General features: G+C 40.1%; 1 protein-coding gene and 1 pseudogene across 2 annotated transcripts in view; one reads left to right on the plus strand and one right to left on the minus strand.

Moving 5' to 3' along the window:
* Positions 1–2,272: 2,272 nt before the first annotated feature.
* LOC110322089 lies at positions 2,273–8,132 on the plus strand (annotated as a pseudogene).
* Syt14 (synaptotagmin 14) overlaps positions 4,960–24,694 on the minus strand; it is a 142,277-nt gene continuing 122,542 nt past the window's right edge. Inside the window, exons 7-9 of one of the 2 annotated variants that reach the window (XM_021198403.2) lie at positions 15,493–15,682; positions 12,569–12,625; positions 4,960–11,339 (exon numbers count right to left, since the gene is read on the minus strand). In XM_021198403.2, coding sequence (XP_021054062.1) covers positions 11,026–11,339; positions 12,569–12,625; positions 15,493–15,682 — 561 coding nt within the window. In that variant the 3' untranslated portion in view covers positions 4,960–11,025. The remainder of the gene's footprint in view (positions 11,340–12,568; positions 12,626–15,492; positions 15,683–24,694) is intronic. The other variant, XM_029538864.1, reaches the window with a different exon arrangement.

Genomic DNA, 24,694 nt, shown 5'->3' on the forward strand with positions numbered 1-24,694 from the left:
AAGCACATGGATACACACTAGGAAAGTGCTAGGGAGTGTGTCCTGCCCACGCACCTGATGTCCTAACTTCACACCCAGTCCAGTTGTACTTTCATATGAGAATAGACCTCGAAGGTTAAAGCATTCCTGAGCACCCTGTCTTCTGTTTCTACATACATAGAACTTGGATATTCTTACCCATACTTACAGAGGAACAACAAGCTAGGCATGGAGGCTCAGGTGGAGATGGGTAAATCCTTGGGGCTTACCTGCAAGCTGCCTAGCCTGCTTGGTTAGCTCCAGCTATGAGACCATCTCAAAACACAGGGAAGAGTAGATAGTATTAGAGAACTGATGCCCAGGGTCGCCCTCTGATCTACACACACAGACACACACATAGACACACACACACACACACACACACACACACACACACGTGCACACAGGTGCATGCATACCTGTATGTACATGAACGCACACAAGATACACACAAAAGAACAATAACAAAAGCTGAACAAAAATGGAAATAAACTGTTACTTGATTTGGAAGTTAAACAACAGGCTTATAAATAATACATGTGTCACACAAGCTTTAGGAAAAAAAATATCTGAACCAGATGAAAACTAAAACAGACATCAAAATCAGCAGGTTTGTGGGATGCAGTGAAGTAGTACTTGCAGGGCGAGTTATAGCTGTACTTGCATCAGGAGAGAGAGAAGCACCAACATCAGTTATAAAACCCCACCTTAGGAAGGATAAAGAACGATTTAAGCCTAAAGCAAACCAAAGAAAGAAAAATTAAAGCTGAAATCAGTATCATTAAAATAAAGATGTCAATAGTAAATATCAACGAAATGAAAAAAAAAGTTGTATGAAAAATATGTAGCTAGGCTAGGGAGGAGGAAGAGGAGGGGATGGGAGAAAGGCAGCAGGCACTGATGTTAAAGGAACAGTGATGTAATAGCAACAGCTACTGTTTCAGAGGAATTGGGTCAATTCCTTTCATACACACATGACTACAACTGGCACTAAGAAGTGGGTGATGGGAGCAATCCTGATGGACCAACACTGAGTAACAGCTCCCAGAAGAAAAGGCATCAGGCATCAACAGCTTCACAGAAAAATTTCACCAAACATTTAAAAAGACAAGCCACTGTCACCCCAGTGACCTCTCCACACATCCTTCCAGAGGCAGGAGTGGGGAGACTGTTTCCACCCAGTCTCTGAGGTCCCACACTGAAGCCAGATAAAGACACTACAGAGCAATATTGAGTGAACCCCCTCAACAATATGTTAGCAGACTGACTCAGGTGATGTATTACAAGAACAGGTGACCACAACCGAGTGAGATTTACTCTAGGCCCGAAAGGCCAGGTCAACACAGAAGATCTATCAATAGAACCCATCACTTCTGTGGGCTAAGAAGCAAATCCCACAAGACCATTAGCATCAGATGTAGAAACAGCCTTTCCTAAAAACCAATAGCCATTCATAATGAAAACTCCGCAACAAGCTAAGGTCCACATATGTGTAACTACGTAACTAACTGTAAATACTTAAATGGGAAGACACTGATGTTCCTGATTGTATGACCATGCAATTAATGATACAAATCCTGTAAATAAATAAATGGAACATACTTTATGTTCCTGATATGTCCTAGCTAACAACCAATGAGAGAAAAAATCCTCTAAAACTTAAATAAATGAGAAGATGCATTATATACAACTATGCAAGTAACAAAATCCTGTAAATAAATAAATGAGAAGATATTATATGTCCCTGGTTTCAAAGACTTGGTTTTAGAAGTTACCAACTCTTTTCATATTTGACAAATCCCAATGGAAACTGCAAGAAGCCACTTCATAGAGATAAGCAGACTGGTTCTAAATTTTACACAGAAAAAGCAAAACCCACTAATAACAGAGATGGCAATACTGAAGGACAAGGAATTCTGACAGGACAGAACAGCAAGCTTTACCAAGAGCCTGCTTGGAAAGAGACAGCATGGTCAGAGAGAACAGGTAGCCAGACACAGGACCAGCAGAGAGCACAGAAAGCCACACAAAAGAAAGCTGCCATTGAAGGAGAAATGCTTTCTGCAGATGGTACCAGAAAACAAACAAACAAAACAAAACAAAACAAAAAACAACAAAACTGCACACCTATCTTAAAAAAAAAAAAAGAAATTAAACAGTCAATCCTTTTATCTTCCCAAGACCTTTACTCCAAATGGATGATAGACATAAACATAAAAAGCGGAAATATGCCTTTTCTCAGGTTGCCGGAAAGATGGCGGACATTCAGATGGGCGTGCTTACCAAAAGCAGCCTACAATCTTTCAAAACAAGAAGCGTGTTTTGCTGGGAGAAACAGGCAAGGAAAAACTGCCTCGGTACTACAAAAACATCGGTCTAGGCTTCAAGACACCCAAAGAGGCCATTGAGGGCACCTGCATAGACAAGAAATGCCCCTTCACTGGTAATGTCTCCATCCGAGGTCAGATCCTGACTGGTGTCATGACAAAGATGAAGATGCAGAGGACCACTGTCATCGGCCGGGACTATCTCCATTACATCCGAAAGTACAATCGCTTTGAGAAGCGTCACAAGAACATGTCTGTGCACCTGTCCCCCTGTTTCAGGGATGTACAGATCGGAGACATTGTCACTGTTGGAGAGTGCGGGCCCCTGAGCAGGACTGTTTCATTCAACGTGCTCAAGGTCACCAAGGCTGCTGGTACCAAGAAGCAGTTTCAGAAGTTCTATTGTTCTGGCCAATGCTCTAGAACAAATAAAGTTATTTTCCAACTTACAAAAAAAATGGCAGAAATATAAGAAGAAAGCAGAGAAGACAATCTCTGTGACTGTGGTTTGGTAATGAGTTTTAAGATAAAGCATCCAAAGTGCAACCCAAGAAAGAAAAAGAGGGATATTGTGAACGTCATTAAAGTCACAACTTCTGCTCAGTGAAAGTCACTGTTCAGGACATGCAGCTATACCACCACCCAAGAGAAGAGTCCTTTCAGAATAATAAAAGCTTGGTAAAGGACCTGACAAAGTTCACAGAGAACTGCATCACAGTACCACAATCACACACAGACACACATAGAGACACAGTGACAGTCAGAGACACACAGATACAGATAGGCAGACAGATAGGCAGACACACACACGAACACACACACAGACATACACAGAGACACACACACATGCACACACAGACACACACAGAGACACAGATTGACAGACAGACAGACACACACACACACAACCCTCTGTGCATCACTAGCAGGAAACTGCAGATTATTATTGAGAGATACTCACCTATTGCAATGACTAAAATCTAGAAGAGTGACAAAATCAATGGCTTGCAGTGGTGCAGAGCAGCAAGAACTTTATACATTTCACATAAAATGGCTACAGACACATAGGACTTCTGAGATTTCTCCATACCATGATAAAAATCACTCAACTGTCTTTCTCAGACATCCAACCTGTTGAACTGATTCATGACTGTTATTTGTCCCCCTTTGTCTGGCATTTAAGGACTCCATGTTTAGTGATCTGTACTTTTATAATTCATCATCATACAACAGCCAAACAAATATTTTACAATTTTACTAAGGTCTTAAAATTTTAAATTGGCAATGATTTTATTTTCAAATAAGAAATATTATGGAAATAGGATAATTTTGGGAATGAAGAGTTGAGTTAAAATATTGTTTGGCATGCTGAAGATCAAAGGAGTTACAAGCAACTTGCAACTAAAATGTAACCCTCAGAATAACATTTTATGATGATAAATGAATCTTTTAGTAGTAGAAAATGATAACTTACCAACTTTCTAGCAAAACTCCAGAAGTGTCAATTTTCTGCTGGAATTTCACCCTTAATATATTGTAATTCTTTGAAAATAGGAAGTCATGACTCATATGAAAATTTTTACCAAGTACCAAATAAATAACAAATCATCCCTAATTGAGCATTGCTTAGAATTCAGAAACTTTTTTTTTTTTTAAACACAGATAAGTAAGCAAATTCTTGGAGTGGGAGAATTAACCAGTGGACATGAGGAAAGGATACAAATTACTTTCCTGTGGTTGGAGATCACATTATGGATACATTTATTTTGAGCAAAAATGCATTTTCATTGTGTTTAGTAGCAACAACTCCTTATTAAAACAAACAAACAAACAAACAAACCAAAAGAAAAAAAGACTGGAAACTAGACCAAGTAGTTGCTGTGTCAAAAGCCAAAGAAAAAAGCAAGGAGAAAACAAAGGCTACTTAGTTACTGGAACTCAAGATTCAAAGTTCAGACATAAGGTGAAGTAGCTTGTTGAACTTCTGTCAGACTAAAGCACCAAATGCTTATGTATTTGTTAAACTGGTTGCTATCGGGCTGGAAACAAACAGACAAGGTAATGCAACATGAAAGAACCTAAATTCAAGATCTTTGGTAGACAATAGACTTTATATTATTGTCTTTAGAAAAAGGTCTTGTTAAACTGGGATCCAAGGACAGGCTCACGCCAAGAAAGAGAAAGTTGGGTAATGGGATCTATGCCACATTCCAGCCAAGGGCTCAGCCTGTAAAAGCAACTTATTCCATTCTTGATTTATATGAACTTTTCAAGGGGTCATTAAAAATGTTTGCCTGGAGTCTATTTTCTCTTTTGAGGTTAGATCTGACTCGTGGTGAAGAAAACATGATCCAGATATTTTGACAGCACATGTGACTCTTTTCAGACACTATCCTAGGAACAAACAGACCCACTTGATTATTTCTGTATGTAAGTGGCATTGGCCTATTGTGTATAACAGTCATAGTAACACTTTTTTGCCAGTGAGAATTAGGGCTGAGTTTTATGAATCATCATCAAACATGCTGGATATTTATCCACTCCACTGAGTACTAAAATGGAAACATTTTTTTTTTTACATAAATGTGAAGAAACATAACCTTTAATGCACACAAAAATTTATTCTCTGGAAAATTGGACGGCCATTAAAATCTCCTTGGACTGGTGTAGTTTTAACATTTTTACACACAGGTCAGCAATTTTTTAATGTAATACAATTATACAAAAGGAAAAAGGCACCGCGACAGTCGGTGTAGAGTACAAAAGAAGGTATGAGAGTTTAAAGGCAACAGACGCGCAGCGTGACTCCAACGACACAAAGGGGGTTCAGCCGTTCACTCTAACAAAATGATGGCTCACACACTCATCAGGTTCTGTTTTGACCAAGTGCATATAAATATGTGATAACAACACAGCACTGCTGATGACCACATGGACATACTATGTACATGGACATACTATGCACATGAGCAGTCCATTCATGGGTGAAAGTCACTAGCAAACAGGTCAGACACAGTTGAGATCAAAGGAAACACCAATAGGCAGCACATTTCTTCAGGTTGGTTGAGAATTCTGCTCACAGAGCAGTTAAACATCATCATTCAGCTACACCTATTATTAGAAAAATAAGTACGAAAGCTCCGTAGAAACTAGACTATTAAGGAAGCTTCTTGCCTCAAAAACTCAAAGAAAGGAAGAGAGGAGGGATTGGGGGAAGAAGAGAAGGGATACCAAGTAAAAAGATCCACTGATTGAGTTTTTCTATAAAAAGTACATTATTTTTGAGAAGCAATGCCCCAGAGTAGTGATGAACCTCTTGGGTTTTAGAAAAAGACTAGGTCACAACACTTATCAGACTCTAACAGATCATAGCTCCAGCACTGAGAAATAGTACCGATATACTTGCTTATTTCAGAATTCAGGTATAAGTCTAGCCAAGTTGCTGGGACATGGCCAGCACCGCCAGCTCAGGCAAAGGCTGTCCCCTTCGTATAAGCTCTAAAGTTCCTCAGAATTGCTATATTGTTTTTGCTAAAGTTATTGTAGTATAACTATGTATAAACACAAAAAATTAAATTATAAAATACATTACTACTACAGTTTTTCTCTTGGTAAACTCAAATTATTTGGAAGTATCACCACACATTTCTAGCTGTGCTTGAGATAATCACTCACAACACTTGAGTGCAGTGTCAGTACACTTGTCACATTTGTCCTTGTTTCCCCCTGGCAAACAAATGTTGGTGCATTACAGGACATATTAATATCCTCAGTATTTATCCAACAAAGCTGCCAAAATGTCATCCTCACCTTTAAAAAGGCCTTCCTCTGACTTTATAAAACTTCAGTTTTATAGTTTTGGAAATTGTGTTAATCAGCATGAGAGAGATCAGAAGGAGAGAATGTGATCCTTCATCCACAAGAAGCTTGCTTCCTCATAGATACCCAGAGACTACAAACCTTACTAATCTATGGGCACAGAATCTGCTGCCAACAATTGCAGATAAGAAACAAAACTATTATTTCCCAGTACTGCCCAGCTAGGATTTCAGATCTAGACTCTCAGACTTTCCTCTATACCAAATGAAACAGAATCTCTGGCTAGAACCTGGACAGAATTCTTAGGTACATTACAACTTGGGAGCCACTGTCTGTGTTTAACAAAGGGGAGTTTGATGGGAGTCAAACCAGTATTCTTTTTCTCTTGTCTTCTAATGGAACTCACCATGTAACTTTCCTACTCAACCCCAATCCCCTGCACATGCCTCTCTCTACACCTCATATATTATAATGAAAGACACCACCCGATGCTGTCTCAATACATTAAAATACAAGATGAGGGAAGACTGCCCATCCAACCTGTAGTCTCTTCAGCAGCACCTGGCACACAGTGGGGTCCTCACACATATATATTAGGAGACAAGGCTCACAGAAAACTTTCACAACGGCAGTGTTGATTCTACCATAGAGGCTTTACTCATCAGCACTTGTTGTGTGCCTCCTATTAGCCAAAGGGCTCATAAAGACTCTAGGACATAGTAATCACTAACAATGAAGGGAAAGAGAGTAGGTGGGAATCTTGTCTAATTTTAACAAACTTTAACAAAAGAAATATAAACAAACTTGGGTAAGTGTGCTCAGGAAGGCAACATTCTCTCCTCTGACCCCTGACACAAGTACAGGTCATCAGACATCCCGTCATTTCTCGGCATAGAAAGGTGTATAGAGGCAATGGAAATACCTTGGTCAAGAAGAACAAATGAGTTAATACATCTTCAGAATCTAAGTACAGTGTAGACACAACAAACAGATTCCCAAGTCCTTAAATAAAAATCACTCACAAACTATGATACCGAAGTATGGTTTGTGTCCTGAGAAGGCAAGCCCCCTTCACTGTCTCCTCTCTTTCCCAGCTCTCTTCTCTTGGGCCTCTCTCTGCCATTCAGATAAGCTGGGCAGGACTTTCCCAATATGATGCTGTTCCTCTCACCCATAATAAACTGGGTTAAGATACAATGCGCATGAGTGGGTTTGGAGCAATCACAGTTCTACTGGGTTTACTTAAGAGGGGGCAGCCTTAGGGGGTCAGCTCAGCTTCTCCATGCAGCAACTTTCTCATGAATAAAACACTGATGATGTTACTTGCCTCTTCATATTTTGTGAGTCAAATAAGACAGTACATTCTTGTGTTAGCTCTTTACTAAGTTATGGATGTAACTATCATCAGTACTGTCAGTGTGGAGGCTTTAAGGTGCTTTACCACATGCCTCATCCTGTTTTAGTATCATTGGCTGGCAACAATGATACTGATGGCCACATTCAATTGACAGATGAAGAGGAAGAATTTTGGACTATAAAGAAAATATGAAAAAAGAACTGTGAAGAACAACTAGCAATGTGAATTTTTTTTTCCCCTATGGAATTCTTCAGTCTATGGAGGTAAATGGTAGCTTTATGCAAATGAACTTTGTGTTATTTCTATTAATACCTGAACAAGAATTAAAAAAAAAAAGTTGGTGACCACTGGGCTTACACCACTTCAAACAGCTCACCTATTTCTTATCCCCTTGTAAAGCTGTGATATCATTTGTATTCCTTGTGGCCAAGAACATGCTAGACTGTCACCATTTTCCTACTGATGCACCCACATTCCCAAGGCCTGGCTATGCTCCCAGTTTGTGGAGCAGCAGTGACTTAGCAGACAGAGCTGGGTTTTGCACAGATCAGATCAGACTCCCTGCCAGTACCCAACTTTACAACGACAGCACAGGTATCCAGGCAGCTTAAGTATTTTCTGTTTCTTTAAACATGGCCTAATGACTACTTTTGTCAGTGAGAACAATGCTACTGAAAACTCATCAACGTGCAGTGAGATGATAGGCAATTGTATTTCAAATAAAAGGTGGCTAGTATTCAGGCACCAAGACTGCAGAAGCTTCTTAAAGTTTGGACAATACTGCACTTCTGGACAGTGATTGACAACCACATCAGGGAAGTTAAGAAGCTAGGCTCGTGAATACCCATATACCAGTCAGTTGTTGAATCTGGACATTTCATTTGACTTTAGCAGAATAATAAGGGTGTAGACTGTCATTTTCAAGTTCCTGAGTCAACATCTGTGGCCCAGATAATTTGGAGAAGTATTTGTGTTAAATCACAGGAGAGAATAAGTTGTATACTTGCTTTATATGCAGTAGAATGGCAGCATTTGGCTACAAACCTAGTATCACATTTAGAAGTTACACAGAGAAGAAAAGCAGCAATCCATGATCAGTGGAACTGCCTTTCTATTCAGTTATGTGAAAAGGCAGGACACCCTCACCTTTACATGTGCACAGCATGCTACATGTGTAGTTATATGCACATACATAGTTTATAATCATTGAGGACTTGGCAAATGGGATAGAGGGGGGCTTTTCCTAATGTTAAAGAAGACTGAATCAACTTCCAGGCCATACATGAAGTGATACTTACACCATGCCAGATACCCCTGAAAATCTTTGGGAGTATTCAGAGTTCTGAGCCCACTCTCCAGGAAGGAGGTTTAACAAATAACAGATTTTCCTCTCAACACAGTGAAAGCACCAGGTTGGTCTTATAATGTCCAATTGAGCTTTGTTGCAAAATAGACCAGAGACTTTATTAGGAAGACAGCAGCTGTTAACCATGCGGGCGGTTGTTTCAAAGCCAGTGAAGGCTCATTGGAGCATCAAATGCCTGTACCTAATTTTCAGTGTAACCTATATCCTGTTCACATTTTTGCCTCACTCTATTCTTCAATAACACTTAAAAAACCCAACTATTTTGCTTCTTGTTCATGTTTTAATTTCTAACCAAACTCACTTTATAACAAAGCAATTCTGAGAAGTTCACTAATGGAAGGATAGAAGGATGCTTTTTCTTTTTCTTTTTTTTCTAATGCAACTTTGTAACATAATATTTTGGTGGTACAGTTATCACTCTGTAGCCCAGGAAGGCCTGGAACTATGTAGTCCAGGCTAGCCTCAAGATCACAGCAATCCTCCTGACTCAGTCTCCCAAGTGCTAGGATTACAGGGATGAGCCACTATGCTGGGCTTGAAACTTCCATTTTAAAACTAACTCTGTGCATCTTACTTGCATTTTCTTTTCCTTAAAATGATGAGCTTGAAAGTATAAAGTTGCCTTCTTTTAAGCTAAAACTGTAGAAGTTCATGGCCTTTTGGATTTTTTAAGGCCTTTCAGTACTGCCACATTTTAGTAAGTCAGTGCATGACTCTGCTAGTTTGGTACTGATGAGTTCTAGTTCACAGTAACAGTCCAAAGTGCTCAGCTGGGATTGGAACCGTGATATAGCTTTTCACTAATTGGTAAATAGTATGCTTTTGTCTAGTTTAACTAGAAATGAGAAAGAGCAAAAGGAAAATATTTTCATGTATACAAAATGGACTCTATTAGAGTATATGCATAAAATTTTGTTAAAAAGAAAAATTAAAAAGAAAATAGCTTTCACTATTTCCAGTTGACCTGTAGTTTTTAAATATGAAAACACGACAGGGAAATGCTTGCAGTGTGGAGGCCAGCACAGTACATGGCCCCGCTTCCTGCAGAGTAGGGCAAGGCCATGGGACTGCCAAGGAGCTTCATACCTACGAGTGCTGAAGGCCAAACCCACAACTATGGCTTCCCAGCAGTGTAATCAAGGTCAACTTGCATGGAAGGCACAGGGTGACATCATGCTGACGACATCACAGACACAGCACAAGTCACTAGAGCACAAGGGATCTCAGAATGATTTGAAGTAGAATAAAACTGAGAGCCACAAAGAAATGGGAGTGAGGAAGGACTCCAGGAGGTTCTGTTTTGAATGCCACCTGTTTTACTCCTGTTGGAGACTAGATACTTGGAACAGATAATCAAGATTCCTTTTAACTAGAGTTGTCTTCCAATTTCAACAGCTATCTACTGTGTCTGCTGCACTGCACAGCTGTCAAGACTGACCACTGAAAGCAATTCCAAATGACAGCTCTGCTCTACCATTTCCTACTCTGGAACACATGGTACATAAAGGGCTTCAACGTAAAGTTATGAAGTTCTGCAGTACGGTCATAACAGTTTGCAAGGGACCATAAGGACATGGTCTCTTTGGATCAGAAAAAAAAAAAAAAGGGAGGTAAAGAAATAAACGTCAAACCAACCAACCTTAAACTATCCTTCAGGGAATTTTGCACTTGGCTTAGTACTATAAAGGCTGAGGCACAGAGAGAACATATCTAAATGAAAGTATCATTAGTGTGAGTGAACTTTCCCCTTGAGACAGGACTGTGCTCACTGAGATCCACCCAAGGACTGGCCATCGGAATGCCTTACAGACAGCATGTGGGTGATGATATGTAGTGCTGCAATGGAAATTCTGGTTTAAAGCCACAATCTCCACGGAATTCCTAGTTCTTTCACTAAGAAAATCAAGTTCAAATAAAAAGTATGCAATTTGATTTCTGGAGGGCTGCTGAACATTAAGGACACAGTTTCTTGGTTTCTCATGTGAGCTTGCTCTACCAGAGACAAAGCTTCCTTCCCCTCAGCCAGCGCTGGACCGTCTCTCGCTGATGTGAAGCGTCATGGTAGGGTGTTGAAGAGGACTCTCTAGGGAACGGCTCCTCTGAGGCAGTGCTGGGCTTGCAGCAGTCTTCCGACTTCCTCAGGACTCCAGCAGTGCGTGCCACCTGCACACTTGCTGTCCCTTTGACTCCTTCATTGCAGTCCAGTGTCTGAGCTCCCCCTCCCCGGAGCTGTTCAGACCTAAGGAAATCCAGCCTATCATCTCCTTCCTTTTCATGCTCCGCCTGTTATACACAGACAGTATCAGAGTCACGTCAGAAAGCTGAAACAAGGCCACTTGAAAAACAAAAGTTTCCTTGTACACCGGATTTGGCTGCCCTCTGCGGGTGGATGTCTTGCATTTGGACATCTCTTGGCCCATGGAATTCAGCAGTGTTAACTTAACATATGTATCTGAAGGAAGAAAACCAACACACCACAAATATCATTTGAAACAAACTGACAGTTTTCTTATGATAAATGCCAAAATCAGGTAGTTACACTTTATAAGGATATGGTGTATACCATGTTTGATGGAAACTCAACTAACTCAATTTTGATGTAAATGCTTACTAAATACATAACAAGTCAGGGAATGCTAAGTAGGCTGGAAATACTTGGGTAGTAGTAATGGCTTAGCCTCACTACTTTTCTAGGAATGGAATTTAAAGGTATACCTCATAACCCTTCCTTCCCTTCCCGCCCCTCACGGCCCTCCCACAACCTCCCCTGCCCATCACCACCCTAGTCACTCCACTAAGCGGGACATCATAGCATTAATAGACACTTAGCAAGCTCAATTAGCCACAACACTACAGCATTCCACTGTGTTCTCAGAGAGTAGGAATAAACAAACAAACAGAAATGAAGGCAGATGGCGAGGAGGAAAGGAGGGAGACAAGAATGCAAAGGTGACATTGAAACAGCTTAAGATGAAATGTCAGAAGAATCTCTGCATGGATGTGGTTTTTAAATATAGATTGAAACATTTAAGGGTCCCAATGAAGCCAAATGCCTTAAGGGGGTCAACATTTAGCAAACCAAGTAAAACTTACTTCTGGTTTCATGCAAGAGTACGTTTAATGTGCATTTGGGGAGAGTAAGTTAAATACTATTGGGTTTCTTTCAGGCATAATTTAATGTAAAATTTTAAAAATTATATTTTAATTCTTTTCATCTATTACAAAACACTGATATGATGTTAAGTGTACAAAGTGAAATGTAACACTTCAAGGCCTTTCAATATGGAACATATATCCTCACTTTAATAGACTTTTCAAGTCTGTTAGATTCATGCAAATGATCTCAGCATGTTGATCCATCATGTGTACTTCATATCAAAATTTCAAATAATTTCAAAGGTAATTGCAAAGGTCTCATGAAATACGTATTTCTATGATAAATCAAAACACGAAGAAATAAAAAAATTTATTTTAAAAAGTTTTGCTCATTTGTTGATATTCTGAATACCATCATCCATAATCAGAGATAAAGTCTAAGTTAGTTTTATTTAAAATACCACAGATAAAAATGTGCATTGTTTTGGAAACCAACATGGTGGACAGTCTCACTGCTGGCAAGTTTTAGGGCATTTTGTTTTTGCATGAAAAGACAACATCCAATTAGCCTCTACAGGAACTCACCTCGGATTATATAAACCTGTCCACCTATCAAGTGTTTTAGACAACAGAACAGTCCATCTGACAACAGGGGGTGGAAAGCAGTAAAAGAAATAATGACCAGATGTCAATCGTTGGGTGAAAGAGGGTCAAAGGTCAGAATTAAAGAGGAAACACTGTGCACTTGAGTGGAAAAACATAAAACTTTAGCATTTTAATCCAGGGAGAGGGTTGAACAAAGGCCTGTTTTGTAAATTTCATGGAATGAAAAAAAATTACCATCATTGTGTAATCTTAAACAAAAATTACACCGTTTTAAGAGGGGGATATATTTATAATGGTATCTTCTTCGTCTAAAGCACATTGAACATATAGAATCATGCAAATTACCAGGCTATAAGAGATCAAATACAATCACTATAGGATAACTGTTATTGTGCTACATTTTAATTTTACCCATGCAATATTTAGTATTTGAAATATTCTGATTACTTTCAATATAATCAAGAATTCAGTTATGTAAATGAAATACAACTATTGGAATACTGGCTTTTGAGTACTGCTCCTGTTTCATGGGGGTAATTTGAGGCTATATGGTTTACAACAGTTCACAGCTTAGACCCTATGTGTCAATGAAGGGCTATAATCTTCAATTTAGGACATGATGGTACAATTGTCTTAAATTTTGCAAATATCTTACATGTCATTTATAAACGCTTTACCTTCATATCATTATTCTAAAAGTTGGCTTTATTTATGTACTAGTGACTTCTTAGCTAACAACACTAATCAAGCTGAGGTTGAAGATCTAATTCTAAACTAATGGCAGCTGCTGTCATTCTTTCCATGCGGTAGGTGCCCATCAGGCTTCACATGTTTTCCACGTAACCTTGCCTTTTGCTCCATTTTCATCCTGCCTCCTTGTTCTCTCTTGTATATCATCATATCACTTCACTCTGCTACGTTTTGATATGTGTCTAATCAAGTATTTGTCAAAAAGTATTGAGCTGCCAGCTAAAGTCAGCCAGTACTTCCACTGTGACCCCAATCTCTGCTCTGTCTCCAGCTGGTGCCCAGTGTGATCCCAAGGTCTCTTCTGTCTCCAGCTGATGCCCCAAGGTGACCCCCACGCACTGTTCTCTCTCCTGCTGCACTGTGACCCCAAGCATGGCTCTCCCTCTTGCGGCAGTTCGACAGTCTTTGCATCTATGACTTGTGGTCAGGTGCGCACACCTGTGGTTGTCATGACCTCATGAGCTCATCTGTCTTCACCTGCAAATCTTACTCAGGTTCTCTCCAGCCCTCCATGGAGAGATTCTCAGTGTGTTTGGATAAAGACAATCAAGTCAGACCCTCCAGCCTGTTTATTCTCAGAACGTTTTTGCACACACTCAGTTTTTCCTTTGAAACAAGAAACTGGATGGTACTAATTCTACCTTTATGTACCCTTTTCAGGTCTGATTCTCACAGTTACCCTGTAAGACCTTAACTCTACCTATTAAGAAACAGACTTGTGGGGTCAGATCATTTGTCTATGGGGATTTTTTTCTCTTTAGATTTTCCCTTTTAACAATCTCATTATTATTATTATTATATTATTATTATTATTATTATTATTATTAATTTGTATTGGTGTTTTGCCTACATGTAGTATGTATCTGGTGTCTGTAGAGGATATAAAAAAGCATTGGATTCCCTGGAACTACAATTCTAGATGGTTGTGAGCTACTCTTTGGGATCCTGGGAACTGAACCTGAGTTGTCTGGAAGAATAGCTAGGCTTCTTAACTGCTAAGCCATCTCTCCAGCCTTGCCTTTCAGACTTCTCAATTTAGGGACAGGCACATTCTATGATGTATAAAGTAAGCTTCCCAACATTTTTTGCTACAAATCGACTATCATTTTATGATGTTTCATCTGCATTGATAATGAATTTTATGGCATTTAAAAGCAAAGTTAATATAAAGAATAGGAAAAGTTCCCCCTATGCTTGGCACTCTGGGTAAGTGTGTATTAAGAAACTCTCTGGGAAATCTGTAAACAAATTTAAGCTATTAATTATTTACAATTTCCTTTCAAAGCTTTAGTCCAGGTCATGAACATGTTTAATTTACAGAAATACAGAGAAGTTGTTCTGTTCCCTATTTAGGTCTGGCTCACAGCCATCAACAGTTCTGGAGTGGAGTAGGGACAATTTCTCTGCACTCCCCAAACTTACTCTCATCCTCGCTACACAGAGATGGTAGAGGAGAAGAGAGAGACAAATGGGCTTCGCTCCCACAGTCCACCCCCAGTCACCTAGGGCAAACACTGTCCTGATTTTGTTTGTACTGAGAAGGGAGGGAACAGCTTGCTAGCTTGTGGAGCGATGTTTTTCATTTGTTTGTTTTGTGTAGGGTAATAAATTTTCCTTTTTTATGGCGCTGGTGATAAAACTCAGGGACTGTACATACTAAGCACATGCTGTACCACTCAATTACATCGGTAGCTCCTATAATTTCAAAGGAGAACAAAATGTGAGGAAATACTTTCTTCATGAGGTGTTAAGGATAAAAGAAGAGAAATACAGAAGTAGTTACATTAGTTCAGAGTATTGCACGCAGACAGAAAACAAAACACTAATCTTTAGCTAACAAAAGCTATATACTTTTCTGTTAATATTGTGAACAGTAGTTGCTTTTTAAAACCCTGTAACTTCTTCTGGCATTAAAAGATAATGGCTATGATAGGGATAATTTATTCTGCAGACTATGAAAAATTAAAATTCCTGTCACCATACAATTAATATTTTGGGTTTCACATTTTCCTTTTCCCAAATGACTGGAAATAGAAAACACGAAACAGATTGGCTGATGATTCAGTGTCTCATTGTGGTTGGTTAAGACTAAAATGATGTGAGTCCTCTAAGTGCCGAAAACATTAAGATAAAAATAACTCTTTTTCACTCACTGGGTGGTCTGTTAGCTGCCAGGTTTTTGAAGTGGCTGCCTTTGATCACTTCTGCTGATAGTCTTCCAGTGGTGGCGTTGTAAAGGAGCCCAATGAGGATTTCTGGAACAGAGCCATGTTGAAGAGACTGACAGGAGGATGTACTGTCACCACAGGATGCCTCAGACAAGCTCACCTGAGAGTCACAGCCCTGTAGAGCAAATTTGAAATTGTTATAGTATTTTACAAAACAGAGATTATACAGTGTATTGTTGGCTGGGTGTGGTGGGGCACACCTTTATCACCAGCACTCGGGTAGCAGAGGCAGGTGGACCCTCTCAGGTCTACACAATAAGCTACAGGCCAGCCAGAGCTACAGAGGCTCTGACTCAAACATCATGACCACCAACTACAACAACAAACAAAAGCAGTAAAATGGCAATGATGTGTGTATTGAAGTTATGTCACTAGAAAGACAAGTATGGAGGTGCACAACATACTCCCAAACACTCAATTGTAAATAGTCTATAGACATTTCAGTCAAGTAATAGATGGAGAAATTTCCATATTCCTACATATTTGTAGACAAATCAAAGACACTTCTTTTAAAGCTCTCTTTATTCATATCTATCTACCTACCTATCTATCTATCTATCACATATGTATGTATGTGCACACACAAATGCACGTGGCCAGTGTGTATGTGAAAGTTAAAGGACAGCTAGCAGGGCTGGTTTCTCCCTTTAACATGTGGGTCCCAGGGATTGAACTCAGATCATCAGCGTTGGCAGCAAGTATCTTTACCCACAGAACCATCCTAACAGCTCAAGCAATTTCTTCAGCTTACACATGGTAATGAGGTATTTTCTAAAGCTAAACGACTGTTTTATAAGAGTTATCAATCTCAAAACATGGATGTGAATTTATTTATATTAAACATCTCAACTATATTCTTAAAGACAAAGATTGGCACATGTAGATAAATAAACAAAACTATCTGCCACTTTACGGCAATATCTAAAACAGAGAGGCAGAAAAGCAAACAAACTGTAGACTTTTCTAGGCATACAATAACCAAAAAGAAAACTGTTGTAGCTGTGTGTCCGTTTCCTTGGAGACAAGACTATCTCGGGAGGTGAAGAAGTACACTCAATAATGACGACACATTCAGTTTCTAGGAAACTGAAAAATCCCAGATTCATGTGCACCTTATAATGTGGGCTAAAGACACAGAAAGCAAAGACTCGATAACTCTAATGAGAAACAAGCACTCTCGGGTGGCACAGCAGCACATTTCCCTCAGGGACTGAGTGGATGAGCAGGAGAGGGTGTGAGAGACTTACACATCATAGAGGTGAGCTCCATCTGAGGACACAACACAGCCACCCAGAAGTGGTGCAGAGGCCTTCCTTACAGTAACAAACAAGTAACCGCAAAGCTCAGATGAGGGAAATTCCATAGTGTATTTTTTGACCAAATAGAAATGCAAGACCTATAATATATTTGAATATGTTCTAAGTGATTCTTGAGAAACTAAATAGTAATGAGAGTAAGATAATAAACTAAAATGGAAAAGACTAACAAAAATGGATAAATTTCTGGAAATGCCGATAAGAGAGCGAGCACATTGTGTATTCTACAGACCGTGAATTTATAAGAGAGCAGCACAAACAACTCCCAACAAATCTGAAATTTGGATGAAATGGACACACTCTTAGAGAATGACAGCTAATGGAAAAGACACTAGAAGAAACAGAATATCGCAACCATCTTACTTAAGATTGAACTTGCAATTAAAAAGATTTTTAAAAATAAAAACACAAAATAAGACACTTTAGCTGGGATAGCTTCCCTGGTGAATTTTAACTAGGACAATCCTCTTCCTCAAACACTTTCAGACTAAAGAGAGGACAGTCCTTAACCCCACGTGTGTTCTGTCTAACAAACCCTTAGAATTAAAGCTTAGGAAAGACATAAAAAGGGCACAAATCACAGGATTCACTCATTCATCAATCTAGACTTACAGTTCCTAAAGAAAGTGTTAACAAACCAAATTAACCAATGCACAACATGCCACACTTTACAAATAGATCTGCACAGGGCGTGTGTGTGTGTGTGTGTGTGTGTGTGTGTGTGTGTGTGTGTGTGTGTATGTGGGGGGAAGGGGCGGAGCTAGAGCACACACAAGGCACTAGGTTCAGTCTCCAGTACACCATAAGCTAGGTGTGGTGGCACATACCTGTAATCACAGCCCTCAGGTGGTGGAGGCAGAAAGATGAGAAAAAGTCAAGGCCACTCTTGTTTACAGTGAGCTCCAGGCCATCCTGGCATACCTGAGACCCATCTCAAAAATTTTCATAACTTGTTTCCCCTTTGAAACTGTTAACCATTCCTAATTTCTGTCACCACTCACTAGGTTAGAAATCACAGCGAGTGGAGGTCCTAGCCTTAATAAACAGCAACAAAGTAAAGCAAAGCCATTTTAATGTTGAAGAGTTCAGCTAACTAAAGACTGTTGGAAAATTCCACCCAGCCCCAGAACATGAGACCCCTCCCCTTCCAGAAGGAAGAGGTTGGTGGAGCAAGTAGGCCAGAAGCCTCTACTACATCATTACCAATCAGTTTAAAAGGCGCACTGTTCTCCCAATAATATTGTGTCTAGTTACTGATGCTCTATTCTACCCCTGGAAAACTATGACGACTCCCCAAATGGGCTTCCCAGGGTCACTGTCTCTCCTTTGGGTGCAGGATGACCCCAGAACGCTGGAACAATAAATTCCTCTTGCTTTTGCATCGATCCCCAGCTCCACATGGCTCACTCAGGGGGTCCCTGGTAGCTAAGGCTTGTCAGGGTCTTACATTGTAAGATGAGTGGGTAAGCCTGTCCTAATATACAAATGTACAAAGGAAATTTGAACAAATCCACAGAAGAACTGCAGTTGCACAAAAGGTGAAATTTGAAAAAAAAATTGCAAATACATCAGCAACACACCTGAAAACAAAGTGTATAAAAAGGAGCGTTTATAGACATGGGCATGGTGGCTTATGCTTGTACTCCAGTACTGCAGAGAAGGTTGAAGCAGGAGGACTTCAGGTTTCAGACTTGCTTGGTCTACACAGTGAGTTCTGCACTAGCCAAGGCTACATTGTAAGATCTTGTATCAAACGAAAGAAAACAAGCATAAGCAATAACTGCAGCTTAAAGCATAGAACATCCAGAATGAACATAATGCATGGAATGCTATCCTGAAAGGCATCTAAAGAAAACATGATCATTGCCAAGCAAATGAAGAGTGTCTACCAGAGAAGCTCATGGAACGTGTTAGAGGGCTGTTCGGCAACGTTCTCCTCCTGGCATCTAATAGATTAAATATAATTCTAATAAAAATCTCAAAAATTTCTTTACAGTTTCCTAGTGTCATTACTTCAAACATGGAGGTAACAATAAACACATGGGCTAAAAGAATATCTAATGTGGTGTGGACACAGAGAAGGGGAACCACTGTCTTCCTCTGGTGGGAGTGTAAGCAGATACTACTTTTAAAAATGTCAGAGATACATGCCCCCACACTTTTGCAGTCCCACTCCTACATATATACTCACTGGAGATGTATGCAGTGCCACCAAGAGACAAGAAAGAGTAATGCTAGGGAGGCACTTCTCACCCAGACCAAAATGGAGTACAGACAGTGTGTTTTTGGTAAGCTCATATGATGGTGTACCTCACAGCAGTAAAAATCATTATAACAAGTGTGACTCTGAAATGTTGGCCCAGAAGATCACCTGCTCACATAAACTGCATGCACTAAAAACAAGCCCAAAGCAAACAACTCGGAGAACATCTAGCAAACTAACTCTAGTGCTTTGTGCTTTGGAAGTATGGTGGGTGGTAATTCGGTGAAGAAGGGCAAGTGATTCATACACATGCAAAGTATGGCTAACTCTAGAGGGGTGTGATGGGTGATCCAGGGCAATGGCTTTGTTTTATTTTACCTGTATATATACATTTGTGACAAATGGGTGGCATCATTTCTGCTTTTTACCCTTTTCAAAGTGTACTGGGTTTTCGTAAGAAAAAAGGCTTAAGAAAGGATTGCTTGATATAAGGAAAAGACAAACATACACACACAACGTTAGAACAAACATTCAGAATGTTATTTGAAGATTCCCAAAGGGATCTCCTGAGTTAGAACAGGAATAGAAGAGGGGAAGAATGAATGACATGATAAAAAAAAGACAGGAAGGGGCTGGAGAGATGGCTCAGTAGTTAAGAGCACTGAGTGTTTTTCCAGAGGTCCTGAGTTCAAATCCCAGCAAACATGTGGTGGCTCACAACCATCTGTAAAGAGATCTGATGCCCTCTTCTGGTGTGTGTGAAGACAGCTACAGTGTACTTACATATAATAAATAAATAAATCTTAAAAAAAAAAAAAGACAGGAAGGGAGGGAGTTGAAGAGAAAGGGGTGGAGGGAGGAGGAAAAGAGAAAGGCTACTTATTATAACCACACAATTAAAGGATTTTTTAGTGCCAGAGATGGCTCAGCAGGTAGTAGCTCCTGGGTGAGGACTTGGTACCTGAGTTTAATTCATGGACCCTAAAAGGTGGCAGGAGAAAATGAGTCATGACACTGTCCACTGATCACCAAACATGCACTGTGGCATCACAGCCACACACAGATGTACACACACACACACACACACACACACACTCACTCACAGACACGCAATGTGGCATATTCACACACAGCTGTACACACACAGCTCTACACACACACACACACACACACACACACACATACTGCACTGTGGCATATCCACACACAGCTGTATACACGCACACAGACATGCACTATGGCATATTCACATACAGATACACACACAGATACACACACACACACACACACAGTTACATTTTTTAACTTTAATGTTTAAGATAAATCTTCACATTTAAATCTACTCTTGGCTATGTAAGCAATAAAAAAATGAGCACACATTTCAACTAATTGATCTAGCCTTCAGGAATATAAAATATTGTTTTTCAAATAAACCTCTAAATCACAGAGTAGGAGGCAAAAGGAATATATATTTTATATTCCTAAATCATGGGTAAAACCTCATATCATTTAGTATGTTTTCTTGACAGTTGGAAAAGAAAATACAATCTTAGTTTCAATCAGGCAATATCATCACTTCTGAAAATGGTGTCAAAAACATGCTTGAACACACTTGCTAAATTTGTTACACTAGGCTGCGGTACCAGCAGCCTCTGTTAGAACAAAATGTGAAGCTAGAGCTGCCTGTCAGCCCAGCCACACTGTCTCCAGGAATGCTTGAGGGGGACAAACACCTCTCTGGCCATGTTATCTCTGAGAGAATACCTATGCTGAGCCCAACAGGGAGTGTGGAGATCCTCGATGATCACATTCTAGCCAAGTCAGCCTTAGTGTAATACGGATCACTAGATCCTAGACAAGGCTGTCTTCCAAGGGTTTACTCTGCATTCCACCTTTGAGAAGGTGGCGAACGAATGACCTCCATGGAAGTGGAGAGCAGCCTGGAGAGTGGAGGGGCAAGGGCAGACTGCACACTGACGCTCCTCCTTCATTCTACCTTTGGCCGACTCTGCAGACTTCTGTCATGAATTTAGAACAGGGCTTGCCTAGGTGACAGTAACTTCAAGTGATTAACCCAGAGCCAGGTAAATTTGAACCATAATTAAGATGGTGTAAATGAGTGGTACCACAGGCTCCCAAAAGTCAAACATCCCCCATCTTGTATTAGACTTTCTTTTAATGTTTCCTCTTCTTCATGAAGTGTTTTTGCCAGAGGGTGAAGAATTATTATCAGTTCTGTGAGGAGAGAAAAAAATCTCAAAATTTCAGACAGATGAGTGAATTCCATACAGTATTAATCTTATCCAGAATAAATGCCCATTAATGGTGCCTCTAGGTTTAAGTAAACCTCTAGAATTGCCATTTGAATAAGTTCCTACAGAGTAAGCATACCAGGCTTCCCATTGACCCTAAGTAGATTTCAGCTTACTTGTAACTACATTCAAAAATTTAAACTTGAAACTGAACTGTATAATAATTACTGTAAATTTGAATAATCTGTTGAATATATCCTCACTGTGGATGGAAGACAGCATTCAGATTCTAATTTTATTAATATATGAAAAAAAATTTCATTACATAGAAAATGGGTGATGGGAGCACAGAGGGTACTGCCAAGTGAGACAAGGGTGTCGCCTGTGACAACCAGAGGTGGCTTCAGGAGAGACAGTGAGCAGCCAGGCTGAATCTGCTAGGGACTCAGAAACACCCAAAGGAGCTAAAATGTAGTAAGAAGGAGAGCAGCTATAGATATTCTAAGCCTGAGTAGGGCTGGAAGCCAGTGTGCCTAAAACTGGATGGTGGTAGTGTAATTCAGGTTTTAAGTGACTGAATGCTTAAACTGAAGAAACTCAGTCTTCCCTTTCCCCTGCCTGGGCAAGGGGAAGTACTGGCTTGGGCAGAACAAGTGTGTACAGAGGAACTTCAGGCAGTCACTGGTTCAGGCTTCAATCTGCATCACAGGGGGACCCTCACAGAGCCTGACCCATGCCAATGGTTTTTTTCAGACTCTAAAACTATGAGCTAAACACGCCCCTTTTGTGTACTAATGTCTTGGGTGTTGTATTATAGTAACAAAAACTGAACCAATGCAGTTGCAGGTTGGTATCTCAAAAAAAAAAAAAAAATCTGGGTACTATGGACATAAGAGAAAGATATGGATGGTTGACCACTAAAGCCTGTTCAACTGAGTCATGTGCCCTTGGTTCCCTCTTACGTTTTTGTGGGGACCATTACCCATGCTCTGAAGAGGGAGATGACCTCTGCCAGGCTCCTTGCTGGGCTCAGTGTGTGTTATTAGCCTTACCACAGCCAAGCAAGAAGAAAAGAAGGAACAGAGCCTGGTGGCTCGGGACTGTCACCTTAGCTTCTCAGGTGGCTAAAACAGAAGGATGGCAAGTTCAAGGTCTCTGAGTTTACAGAGTGAGGGCAATCCTTGCCTGGGTAGCTTAGACCCTATCTCAAATAGTGACACACACTGTAATCTCAGCACTCTCTACCCTCATGCATCTGTCCACCTTACACCTGCTGAGAGCACAAGTGTGCATCTCACATTAGGCTTTTCTTACCTTACTATAAATAAATTTAAGACCAAACATTTGGATATGTTAGAAGTATATTGTACAAGATGAACAATCCTTTTATTTTATTGTAAATATTCTGAATTTCTGCTATGTATTATTCTCTGACTCAGGGTTAACTCAAAAATGCTTATAATTTGTATGTCAGTAAACATAGATCTGGGTAGGGAGTGGCCTTTTACCTCATCTCCTCTACTCTGCAATTGTGTTTTAGCTTCATGTTACAGAGTTCAGCACACATGTTCCATACCCAGGTGGACTGTTCCTACTGTATGGGTATTCCTCACCAAGTTACATATGGTAACCTCTATGCCTACTTCAGGTCTTATCTGGACCTTTCATTTAAACAGAACCTTGTCACACATGACTTTCCCATTGCTTCCTCCCCGCAATGCTTTCCAACACTTGTACACCTCAACCCACTGCAGTATTGTTACATGTCCCCTCCCTTCCCTAGAGCTTCAATACACGCAGAATAAGACCTTTCTCATTTATGTGTACCAACAACCTAGAACATCTGGCAAATATCCTGTGCACTTTAGAGGTATTAGTTGAGCAATTTTCTAATTTCATTACAATGTGGTCAAAGGATGAAGTTTTTATGATAGTAGTTCATGATATTTGTGGAGAATTCCCTTGTGGTGTAGCATATGGTTGGCTTTTATGAATGTTCTGTGTGTATTTAAAGAAAGCACATATTTTAATATTATTGGGCAGAGGTTGGACAAGTGTACGTTAAGTTGAACTATTCTGTTGCTGAAATCATCTGTGTCCTTCTTTGTGCTTTACTGCCTACCTCTGCTTCTATAGAGCTTTCTACACATTTAACACATAGCATGTTTCCATTCACCTCTGCCTCTATTTCCTATCTTCTTTTGAGCTCAATATATTCCCTACAAATGTATGCTCTAGTTATTTTTTGAGCAATGGTCTATGAGTAGAAGGTCATCTGGTTGTCTGGAAATATCTGGAGTTTCCTCTCCATGAATGATGATTTAGATGGTATGAGAATGGAAGCTTCTAATCACTCTGTACCTCTGCATAGCCTCTACCTTCCCTGGAGCTGTTGAGAAGCCTGTGGGAGTATCTGCAGCTTCCTCATATATTCCCTGTGCTCAGTCAGTGTTACTTCCCTTCTGTCTTTGGAATTGTATTCTTTGACTATGGCATTCCTGGGTGTGTAACAATTTAAATATTCCCATATGGGATCATGTTTGCTCCATCTGATGATCTGTCCATTTCCACATCTTGTTTCTCATTCTGGAGTTCTTCGAAAATATGCCCAGCATTTTCATTCTACCTTTCAAATTCCTTAAGCCTTAAAATGTACTCTTCTCTTTGTATGTGTGTGTGTTTCACTGTGCAAAAACTGCAGAATATATGTGGAGGTTAGAGTTCAATGCTGGTGCCTGTTCTGATCATTCAGTTTAAGATAGGGTATCTTCCCATGCTATAAAAGGAAGCCCATGCCTGCCACTGCCTAGATGGCCAGGAACCAGAATCTAGATAGCCCAGAGACCTAGGATATAACCAAACAGGATGGGAAAAAAGTCAAGGAAATTATTCCTAATAACATTGTATTATCACTTAGACTGGATACTAGTACAATTGTTATCAGAAAGGTTTCATCCAGCAATTGATGGGAGTGGCAGAGTCCCACAGTCAAACAGTAGGCAAAGCTCAAGGGATCCTGCTGGAAAGTGAGAGGAAGGATTGTAGGAACAAGGGTCAAGGATACCACAAGAAAATCCACAGAATCAACTAAGCAGGGCTCAAGGACTGAACTCACAACCAGGGAGCCTGCATGGGTCTGAATTCCCTCTTATGCTTATATGTTATGGTTGTGTAGCTTGGTGTTCTTGTGGGACTCCTAACAGCTGGAGTGGGGGCTATCTCTGACTCTTGGGCCTGCTATTGGGACCCTTGTCCTCCTATTAGCTTGATTCATTCAGCCTTAAGATGAGGGGATGTGTCTAGGTCTCATTGCAACTTGATTGGCCATGTTTGGTTGATAGCCCTGGGAGGCCTGC

Source organism: Mus pahari, chromosome 5 (assembly GCF_900095145.1).
Source record: "Mus pahari chromosome 5, PAHARI_EIJ_v1.1, whole genome shotgun sequence".
Lineage (NCBI taxonomy): Eukaryota > Metazoa > Chordata > Mammalia > Rodentia > Muridae > Mus > Mus pahari.